Below are 11,609 nucleotides of genomic sequence, written 5' to 3' on the forward strand. Positions count from 1 at the left end.
CTTCCGTTTCTCAGGCCTGGAAAGGCAGTGTAAGGTGAGATGGAGATGGGGGAGGGCTGGAAGGAGGTAGCGGGCCTGGAAAGGGGCAGGACCAGGCCCAGAGTGGGAGGAGGAGACAGGCAGTAAGGGCGTTGGCTGAAGACCACAACGTGAGGAAGGATGGAAGGCCGGGACTGGGGTATCTCAGGCCTCTCAGTGGGCGGAGCTGGGGGCAGGAGTATCTGGGAAACAGGCCTCCCTCTGGAATTCAGAGTCTGAGCTGCTGTGTAAGTCACTGGCTCCTGGGATCTATCGGACGAGAGTGAAAACTACCAAGGGGCATCCAGGAGTGCCACACTCCAGATAGACAGATTCTGGTGAGTATGACCCCTGCTGGATGCGTGGATTCCTGGCCTCGGTTTCCAGGCTCTTTCTTACTGCCTGGACACCAAAACAGCAAGAGGGAGGCGTGGGCGGTTGTTCAGAGACTCAGGGGTCAGCAGAGCTAGCTGGAACAGAAATATACACCTACAGAAATGAGAGAATATCAAGGCCAAAGCTTGGTTGGAAGTAGCTTTGCCACTCCTAAACCAGCCCTGGCTGCCTGATCTACCCCTACCTGATCTCCCAGCTGCTTTGTCCTCCTGAGTACTCCAGAAACTCCTCATCTGGTGACTCTCAGCCATCCTTCCAGGCACAGGAGACCTCAGGAGCCTTGGCTTTTGTTGGGAAGAATGCGAGACCAGGAACGTTTTGACTCCAGGTTCCCAAGCCTCCCAGCTGTCTGGGGCCTCCCTTCTTCCCTGACCGTGCAACCCTGAGGGCCCTCCCAAGAAAGAGACTACGAAACTTATTTTTAAATGTGACCTGCAAACCAGGTGACAGGCAAACTAGGACTCACCTGAGTCTGGGCAGTTCTAAGGGGGAAATGGGCACAAATGAGTTTCTCTGGGACTGAAAAAATCTTGCTCAAGTCCCTTCTTTATGTTCCAGCAGAGCCACGTACCTGAAGTCATTCACTGGCTCGTTATTAATAGATGTTTATGCAGCAGCAGCACCCGTGGCTCTGGGGGGTTTGCACTGATAAAGGGCAAGTTCCCTTCCCTCAGGGGGCTCATGTGATGGGAACAAGTAAACCGAGGAGGGTACTGGGAGATTCAGGCCCAGATGGGACAGAGGAGGAGGCCTTCTGCAGGAGGACCCCTCGGGGTTAGCATCCAGAGAATGAGAGGGAATTGGAGGGGGGAAGGGCATCGCTGGGAAAGGGAAGGGCAGGCGGTGCCACGGTGCACGTGGGGAGACAATGGGGGCAAGCTGGCAGAGGCAACGTCACTGCGCACCCAGCACCGCTGGGGAACAGCCAGGACTTGCACTCCTCCCCAAAGCCTGGTGGTCGGGGGCACTTTACATATCGTTTGAGGGTGTGTCTTCAGGATTTAATGGGCTGTCACCTTGTTCTCTTCCCAGCCGCGCACCATGTGGTTGGCCCTGCTGCTATCCTTGTTGCCCACCGCGCGGCATCTGAGCCTGGCGGGGCCTCACCTTCAGAGGGCCCCCATTTTCCGGCTCACTCAGCAGGGCCCCTCTGGAAGCGGGGCCAGTAACACCACGGACTCGCCCTGCGAGGGGCTCTTCCCCACCGGGGCCACGACCTTGACCCTGGCCAACCGCAGCCTGGCACGCCTGCCGAGCTGCCTGCCCCGCACACTGCGCAGCCTGGACGGCAGCCACAATCTGCTGAGCGCCCTGAGCGCGTCGGAGCTCAGCCACCTGCCGCAGCTGCAGGTGCTGACGCTGCACCACAACCGCATCAGCACGCTGCTCTGGGACCCCGGCTGGCCCGCGGGCCTGCACACGCTGGACCTCAGCTACAACAAGCTGGCCGCCCTGCCACAGTGCGCCGGGCCCACTCTGAGCAGCCTTCGCACGCTCGAGCTCACCGGGAACCCCCTGCGGTCCCTGCTGCCCCGGGCCTTCGCCTGCTTCCCCGAGTTGCGTCTGCTCAACCTCTCCCGCACCGCGCTGGGCAGCGGCGCCCAGGTAGACATCGCGGACACCGCCTTCTCGCACCTAGCCACCCTCGAGGTCCTGGACCTCAGCGGCACGCTCCTCAAGCAGGGTAAGTCCTGGGCGCCACGGGTTTTTAGAGGCAGGCTGGGCATGTGCTCCCGGGCGGGCTTCTAGATTTCCTGAGCCACACACACCCTGCTGGAAACACCTCACTTGAATCCCATGTAGGAACTATCATCTCGGTTTTCCATAAGAGGAAACCGAAGCCCCGAAGGGTGAATAGCCCGAGGTCTCACAGCTCATTAAGTGTTGTCTCCAAATCCAAATCCAAGCTTTCTGGGTCCAGAAAACACAGTTTAGCCTCCCCGTAGCACTGCGACCCAGCAGAGCTGGAGAATGGTGGTAGAATGGGGAAGCAGATGCATTGATTCGGATGCACTGATGCACCAGATGCACTGATGAGCACCAAACAGGCAGTTCATGCGCCGCAAATGATGCTCTGAGGATGACTTCATGGACTTTCCTACTTGGTTGGCTAAAATCATGCCTGCAAATGTAACCCTTCAAACAGAACACAGGAGGGAGGTAAGAATACCAGTTCTTCTGTACTTGGTGTAGTCTGGCTCTGGTTCACAAGGCTGGTTTCATGATTTAAAAAAACACTTCGTGTGTCTAGAATCACCTCCCCCACCACCACAGACAAAGAAAGAAAAGAGCAAGAACTGGAAACAGTGGGGAACAAACACATTATCCATATATGAGGACAGCCACATACTTGGGTTTCTGGGCCTCATTCAGCCTTCTGCTTTTCTCCCCCTTCCCTGCCTTCCTCAAAAATTCCTTCACTCCTGGTAGCCATCAGAGTGAAGTTGGGTGTATTTTCGTGTGGGATTTAACAAGAAGGTAGGAGAGCAGCAGAGTTGGAGACAGTGTCCTGAGTTCAAGTCCTGATTCTGTCCTTTCCCAGCTCTGTGGCCTTGGGCTTATCATTCTCTCTGGCCTCAGCCACTTTGGGCTGAAAGGAAGGAAGGAAGGAAGGGCTGGCTTTTCAGCCAAAATGGCCTGTGCTTCTGAAATCCCCAAAGCTGCTGTCGTGCCCATGCTCAGCACTGACTTTCTCAACTCGCCTTTTCACTCTGGGTGTTTCAGTAATGCCCTGCCCACCTCCTAAGTTAGTGTCTTCCTGGGCAGTGGGCAGTTTCCCCTCTGTGTTTCAGTTCCGTCAGGGTGGATCAGAGACCTGCCCAAGCTCACGTCCCTTTACCTGAAGAACATGCCCAGTCTGAGGAGCCTGGAGGGGGACCTTTTCAAGATGACCCCTGACCTGAAACACCTGGATTGTCAAGATTCCCCAGCACTTACCTCTATCCAGACACACATTTTCCAAGACACTCCTCGCCTACAGCTCCTTCTGCTCCAGAAGTAAGTACTGGTATTTATGAGTCCCAGGACTCAATTTTGCCCGTTACACTATACTAAACAGGTGTAACTATTTTATAGAGCATACCAGACTCTAATTTTCCTCCAGTGGCTCCTTCAGGTCCTCTCTGGGGTTTTGTTCTTCCTCACCCTTTGGGTGGTGTCTTTGGGCATGTCCCAGGTAGTCCCTCCGGTCTGAAAACCGTGCACCTCGATTCTGTCCAGAGTAATATTAAAACTCCAAACTCTCATGCATGTAAGACTTCCTTTAAGCTCAAGGATGAGTAACCTGCATGGGAAGAAGGGGTGAAGGCATCAGGGTCTTTATTTCTCCAACCACGTGCTCCCCCGGTGAGCAGTCAGCTGTGGGTCTAAGGAGGAAAAGTGAGAGAGTAGAGCGGTCCTACTTGCAGTCAGCACCCAGGGTTGGTGCCTTCTGGCCCAGTGATGTCCAAAGGGTCACTCTACCCACCCTCCTTCCTGACTTCTGGCAGAAAGGGCAGCGTCCCTTTGAAGAAGATCCCGGGCCACCCCCTTTCCTGGGCACCCACACCTGGGCCCCGGGAAGTAGCTACTTCTGTCTTTTCTCTGCCTGCTCCAGCCCCGACCAGAGTACTTCCTTCCCTTCAGCGTTTGTCATAAAGGAAAGGAGAGAGAAGATGCAGAGCACTTAGCTCAAAGCCCGCCAGATGGTGTGTGCTCTGTAACATCACTGCAGATGAAGGTGGCTGTGATAAAAGTGATGATGGTAATGATGAAAGTGATGGTAATGGTGGTAATGGCGATTGTGAGGATGTTGGCAACATGGCGTGTTGGCAATAGTGAGAGTAACAGTGATAATAATGATGATGGTGGTGATACGTTGATGAGAGTGATACCTCTGGCTCAGACTCCTCTTTTGAGCTTTAGACTGATGCAACACTATGTGTAAGGCATTGGATGTGAGGCCAAACTGCCTGGGCTCAAACCCTGACTTCACCACTCACTAGCTGTGTGAGTTGGGGCAAGTTACTTAGCACTTCCATAGCTCAGTTTCCTCACCTGTGAAATGAGGACCAAAAAGGAAACCCAACGTCATTAGGAGCATTGCCCAAAGTAATATCATCTCATGGTTAGATGGTATACTGACTCCTAAGAGAATGGTTTTTTCATACACCACCATGGCTCTCTGGGAATCGTTTAGACCTGATCGTAAAAGCCTGACAATTGATTTTCTGTGTATTTCAGCTGCAACTTGAGTTCCTTCCCTCCTTGGACCCTACATTCCTCCCAGGTCCTATCCATCGACCTCTTTGGCAACCCCCTCACTTGCAGCTGTGAGTTGTCATGGCTCCTTGTGAATGCAAAGAAGATAGTCCTAAGCAGGTAACACGTTTACAAAGCAGGTAACTAAGGAGTGAGTGAGGGTCAGCCACCTGGAACCGAAGTTGTCCCAGCTCATCATGTCTTGCTCACGTAACCAGGCTGGGCAGGTTGGCGTTGTTGGGCAGGGTGGCCGTCTCTCATGTAGTCACATTCAGGGACCCAGCTAATGGAGGCTCTGCTTCCCTTCCCATGAGTCAGAGAGGCGGAGAGCAAGGAGAAACTAGGAAGGTTTTAATGGGCCAGACCAGGAGGTGGGGCTCATCACGACCACTAACATCCACACTTAACTGCAAGGAAGGCTGGGAAATGTAGTCTAGTTGTGTTCTCAGTAGGGAAAAGAAATGGCCTAAGTGAACAGTTAGCTTGTCTCTACCAAAATACAGTTACCATTGCCCCATTTTACAGAGGAGTGGACTGGGGCCAGAGGAGGGGTATTTGCTTAGATTCATGCAACTGCTGGGTGGAGGAGGCAGAATCCACCTTCCTCCAAAATTGTGCTTAAGCGCTGGGCTCCCCTGAGTCCTCCAAATGGAGCCTGGCCTCCTGTGCAGTCCAAGGCCAGTGGACTTAGAGAACTATAGTGGGACAGACAGGAGTCCTATGAAAACTCCTCATTGGCTCTTACCTGAAAAAGCTATTTTTGCAGTGGGACCTCATGCTCGGGTTGGCCACACGAAGAGGATGGGGGCTGGGAACACCTCTGGTCTTGAGCACCTAGAACCAGCTCCATCGGCTCAGTGTGGGAGACATACCCTGTTCTGTGAGGGTCCTTTTCTCACCACTCAGCCAAGCCTGGAAACAAGTGAGGCTCAGTCCGTCCCTTTCTCTGCTTCATGTGGATTCCAAAGACAAGCACCCAGGCCCTTTGCAGCGAAGGTCTGAACTCTGTATGAATGAAGAGGTTGAGAGTGCAGGCTCTTCACGCCACGCACTACTGTTCATTTTGGCTGCATTATTTAGCCTCTCTGGGCCTCTACCACCTCATCTGTAAAACGGGGATAACAGTGCCTACCTCATAAGGTAGTGCAGCTTAAATCCATCAATACAGGAAAGTGCTAACAATAGTCCCTAGCACATGACAAGCACTCAGAAAAATGTTAAGTGGTGTGAGGACTGTGACTAGTACTCACAGCCAGGAAGCAGACAAGTGAGAACACTTAGACAACTGGATTGCCCTTATAATGTTTACCCAGGTGTAGGCTCTGCCATTTGCTGGTCGTGGCATCTCAGGCAGGCAATTCCTCTTCTGAGCTTCTGTTTCCTCCTCTGCCTCCTGGGAGCCTCCTCCGCAGGTTGCTTTGAAGGTCAGTGAGGTGATGTGTGTCTAGTGTGTACCATGAGGTACCTGGTAGACGTGTTGACGAGCCTTAGCAAAAGGAATGCTCTGCATTGAGTGTGCAAAGGCCAGCACAAAAGCAGCTTTGATGCCAAAAATACCGTTTATCTGGTTAACTTCCCTTCCAGGGCAGCTGACACTCTGTGCGCACCAGCTGCAGGATCCTCGGGGGCCTTCTCAGCCCCTCTCCCGCTGTCCCAGCTGCCCAGTGTGTGCCACTGGGACCAAAGCACCACTCTCCTTGATCCCAGCCCACCCTCCTCCGGCCGCTGCACCCAGACACCATCCGCACAGGGTCCCTGCACCTCGCCCAGCACAGCCTCCTCCACTCACGCTGTGGGAGGCCGACAGAGTGTCACCACAGCCCCCTCCCACACTGCGGGTTCCACCTCGAGAGCTGCATGGTTGCACAGCAGTATCCGGGAGGGGGCCACGGCCTCCACTACCACCTCTACCTCAGGTCCCAGAAACTCCAGCCATCCACCTAGGGCTGCAGGCACAGCTGGGACAGAGCACGGAGGACAGGCTGCCCTGCTTGTCCTTGATCCTCGTATCTCAGCTGCCTCCACCACACAGGCCAGCAAACAGCTGGGGCTCTTCCCTGCCTCCCGGAACCCACTGAACACACCCCAGCAAGACTGGGGGAAGACGCAGGCCCCGAAGGCTCCCCGCCCAAGCTCTTCCGAGGATGAAATTCCAGTCCTGCTTTTGGACGATTCGAGTGAGAGTGAGGGTGAGAGTGAGGAAGTGCGAGCGCCTCTCCAGGACGTCGCCTGTGATTACCACCCCTGTAAGCACCTCCAGACCCCGTGCGCAGACCTGCAGCGGCGCTTGAGGTGCCGGTGCCCCGGCCTCAGCGGGGAAGACACTATCCCAGACCCTCCCAAGCTGCAGGGGGTGTCGGAGACCACCGACACATCTGCGCTTGTCCGCTGGTGCGCCCCTAACTCGGTGGTGCGCGGCTACCAGATCCGCTACTCTCCGGAGGGCTGGCGGGGCAACCAGTCGGTGGTCGGGAACATCTACGCCACTGCCCGGCAGCACCCCTTGTACGGGCTCACCCCGGGCACCACGTACCGCGTGTGCGTGCAGGCAGCCAACAGCGCTGGGCTGAGCCAGCCGCAGGCCTCGGGCTGGAGGGAGCCGTGCGCCACCTTCACCACCAAACCCAGCTTCGTGCTCATCTTCGCGGTCATGTGTGCCGCCAGCGGCCTGCTCCTCCTGTGCACCCTGCTGCTGACCCTGTGTCTCTGCAGGCGGGGCCGGAGACCACACAGGCAAAGCTACAACACGCACCTGGTGGCCTACAAGAACCCAGCCTTTGACTACCCGCTGAAACTGCAGACCTTCCATTAGCCCAGCTTCCCTGCCCCAGTCGAACTGGATAATCACGGCCCTCTGGGCTCTGACCGTCTCTAGCTCCGGAAAAGCCAAGCACTCCTGTGGCACACACGTTCCTTCCTTCTACTTCGGTGAGGCTGCTTCCAGAAACGTGGTGGCCCACGTCAAACCACTCGTGTTGGAACGGGGCATTCTTGTTTTTTAATAGCCATCGGTGCTTCTCGGTGTACAGAACTGTGTGTGGAAGGTGGAAGACATAAAACAAATTCTCTAATCCAGCCTCTTACATTACATTAGTGACACTCTCAAGCCCTTTTAGGAAGTTGGGGGCATTATACTAAGTGAAATAAGTTCTGTCTGGTCAAGCTCCGGCAAGGCACCTGCTTTGCTAGTAAAGGAATGGACCCCAGTGGGTTCTTAACCTCAGAACTGGGGGGCAAGGAAAAGCGCTCGTGGTTTCCTGGGGCCTTCTGGGTTTCTCAGTTGCTTTTCGGGATATGGCAAAGATGTGCTTCTAGCTTTATAGTTAAAACAGCAGTCTTTTTCACATCCGTTACCCATTTTTTAATTGGCTTGTTTTTTGGTATTGAACTTTTATAAATTCTTTATAAATTTTGGATCTTAATCTCTTATCAGATATATCATTGGCAAGTATGTTCTATCCAGGAGGATGGGTTTTTTTTTTTAAATTTTGTTGGTTTCTTTTCCTGTGCAAAACGTTTTAGTTTGATGTAGTCCAAATTGCTTATTTTTTTTTATTTGTCTTGCCTGAGGCAATATATCAGAAAAAAATATTGCTATGAGAAATGTCCAAGATTTTACTGCCTATGTTTTCTTCTAGGATTCTTACGGTTTTGTGAGTTTACATTTAAGTCTTTTATCCGTTTTGTGTTTACTCCTGTGTGTGGCATAAGAAGGTGGTCTAGTTTTTTTGTTGTTGTTGTTTTGCACATATCTGTCCAACTTTTCCAATACCATTTACTGAATAGACTATTTTTATCCCATTGTATGTTCCTGTGTCCTTTACCAAATATTAATCGACTGTAAAGGTATGGCTTTATTTTTGGACTTTCTATGTTCCATTGAGCTATGTGTCTGTTTTTATGCCAGTACCATGCTGTTTTGATTACTATGGCCTTGTAGTATAGTTTGAATCAGCTAGCTTGAGTCCTCCGACTTTGTTCTTTCTCAAGATTGCTTTGGGTATTAGAAGTGTTTTGTGATGTGTACCCCTAAGTTCACTGCAGTTTATTTATAATAGCCAAGATTTGGAAGCAGCCCAAGTGTCCATCAGTAGATGAGTAGATTAAAAAAATCTGTGGTACATTTACAAAATGGAATATTATTCCACCATAAAAATGAAGAAAATCTTATCTTTTGCAACAGCTTGGATGGACCTAGACAGCATTATGCTCAGTGAGATAAGTTGGTCAGAGACAGACAAATACCATATGATCTCACTTATATGTAACAGCTAATGAACACAATAATCTAACAAACAAAACAGAAACAGACTCACAGATAGAGAGCAGACTGACAGCTGTCAGAGGGGAGGTATTGGGAGGCTGGTAAAAAAGATGAATGGATTAAGCAAAACCAAACGAACTCATAGACACAGGCAACAGCACGGTGATTACCAGAGGGGAAGAGAGTTGGGGGAGGCAGAAGAGGGTGAGGGGATGATAAATGGTGGTAGGAGACCTGACTCGGGGGAACACAATACAATATACAGTTGATGTGTTACAGATTTGTGCACCGGAAACCTATACAATTTTATCAACTAATGTCACGCCAATACATTCGATTAAAAAAAAACGACAACACCAGTCTTCTGGGAACACTTGTAAAACCCAAGAAAGACTGTCCTTTCTAAAGTCAATGTTTGCCCCGGCTGGTGTGGCTCAGTAGATTCAGTGCTGGCCTGTGAACTGACAGGTTGCTGTCTGATTCCCCATCAGGGCACACGCCTGCGCTGTGGGCCATGTCCGAGGGGCACAATCACATTCATGTTTCTCTCCCTTTCTCCATCCCTTCCCCTCTGTCCGAAAATAAATAAAAATCTTAAAAATAAATAAAGTAAATGCTTATTGCATGTTACCTAAGTGGACAAAGGAACTGTGAACTTTTTTTTTTTTAAGGAAACATAATGTGCTCATTTTCGGAAAGATTTTTTAGAGAGAAGAAATGAGCAGAAGAACCTCAGGCTCTAGCTTGAAGTCAAAACATTTCTCTGCATTAAACAACACCTTCATGATTTGTGTGTGTGTGGGACATGCCTATACTTCACCTTCCTCGTTTTTATACAATCCTAGAGGAAAGTGATCTCCTAAAATTATAATAGGGGTCATATTTCTAGATTTTAATTTTCTACGGTAGCATTGATGTTGGTTTTCTGTGGCTATCGATATCAACTTCCATTCTCTAATCAATCCAACCCCTTCAGGTGTTCCATACCCCCCCCTAGTTCAGTCGCAAGGTGTCCCTGGGGTGAACATTATATCCTTTATACCTTCACTGTCTCAGGACATTCTGTGTGTGTGCAGCCAAATTTCCCTTTTCCCTATTATTTTCCTCGCTTTATTGAGATACGTGATATAAAACACTGTTTGAGGTGAATCGTGTGACATATATATATATTGGGAAATGACTACAGTAGGGTGAGCAAACACCTCCAGCACCTGACGGTTACTAAGATCTACTGTCTCCGCACCTTTCAAGGATATATCACAGTATTGTTAACTATAGTCATCATGTTGTCTTCTGGGGATCATTAGGTCCCCGGAACTTACTCATCTTGTAATTGGAAGTTTGTACACTTTGACCAGCTTCACCCATCCCACCCTCACCCTGGGAACTACCAACCTGTTTCTATGAATTTTTTTGTTTTTTTTAGATTCCACATAGAAGTGAAGTCATACAGAATTTGTCTCAAATTTATTTCATTTAGTGTAATGCCCTCAAATTCCATGTTGCTGCAAAAATAACAATTTCCTTTTTATGGCTGAATACTATACTGTTCCATTGTATAGACATACATCATCATGTCTTTATCCACTCATTCACTGATGGACAACTTAGGTCGTTCTGTCTTTTGGAAATAATCCTGCAACAAACATGGGTATTCAGGTATGAATACCCTCTTCATGGGTATGAAGAGATATCTTCAAGATAGTAATTTCCTTTTCTTCAGATAAACACCCAGACATCAAATTTCCTTCTTGTAAGGACCCTAGACTTTGGACTAAGGCCAACCAAACTCAGTATGACCTTATTCTACCTAACTGGATTTACATCTGCAAAGATCCTATTTCCAAATAAAGTCACATTCAAAGGAGCCAGGGGTTAGAACTTGAACATACCTTTGAGGGAGACACAATTAAACCCACAACAGCATTTATTTCTACTGTAAAAAAAAAAATCTAGTTTGATGCTCTTCTATCCTTTGTTTCCTGAATGTGCAGCAATAAAAAACCCTGCTGCAGAAACTGAGCACATTCAAGTTTGGGCTGAATAACTGAACTGTACTATATATTTCTAGATCTTTGGTTTTGGAAAAAAGCTCCCCCAAACTCTAAAGTGTATGACTAAGTTCATCCCATATGTAATCGAGAGAAACTGGACTGATTTAAAAGATACCTACCAGTTCCCAATTAAAAATGTTTTTAAAGTGGCACAGCAAAATCCAAAAATGTGATTAATAAGCATAAAGCCTACTATTGAGACTGAGTCTGTTGTGTGGTGGCACCAGAATGAATTTCTGCCGTGCACTGAGTCTGCACGTGAACACACACTCACGCCTAATACAACTCACAGAACTGACATTTTGTAACAGCTCTGTATCAAAAAACCATAGGAGACTTGGGGCCCCTTTTCGAAGGGTTGAGGTAGCTTGAAGGTAAGACCATAATTCTAAAGGGACTGTGAGTCCAACCCTTGAGTCACTCCAAACTGCATCAGCACTGCACTGTAAGTAAAACATAGTGAAGTGCAAAATCCTCATCTTTCCCGTAGCTACTGCATTTCAGTTTCTCTCTCCTTCGAACACCACTTTCGTGTGCTCACACTTGGCTGGTGCTGAGACACGCTCAATGTGCCTGCTGGGTGGTCCAGACTTCGACCTTCAGCCTCACTGCCTCCCCAGCTAAGACTATAAAGGAGA

At 49.8% G+C, this 11,609-nt stretch overlaps 1 protein-coding gene across 1 annotated transcript; it reads left to right on the plus strand.

The window, feature by feature from the left end:
* The first annotated feature begins 220 nt into the window (after positions 1-220).
* Positions 221-9,810, plus strand: LRRN4 (leucine rich repeat neuronal 4). The gene is made up of 5 exons (XM_053671055.1): positions 221-356; positions 1,447-2,098; positions 3,207-3,411; positions 4,636-4,773; positions 6,238-9,810. The coding sequence occupies exons 2-5, from the start codon at positions 1,456-1,458 to the stop codon at positions 7,463-7,465; spliced, it is 2,214 nt and encodes a 737-aa protein (XP_053527030.1). The 5' UTR covers positions 221-356; positions 1,447-1,455; the 3' UTR covers positions 7,466-9,810.
* Positions 9,811-11,609: the final 1,799 nt, after the last annotated feature.

Source organism: Artibeus jamaicensis, unplaced genomic scaffold (assembly GCF_021234435.1).
Source record: "Artibeus jamaicensis isolate MK-2021 breed Jamaican fruit bat unplaced genomic scaffold, CSHL_Jam_final contig_685, whole genome shotgun sequence".
NCBI lineage: Eukaryota > Metazoa > Chordata > Mammalia > Chiroptera > Phyllostomidae > Artibeus > Artibeus jamaicensis.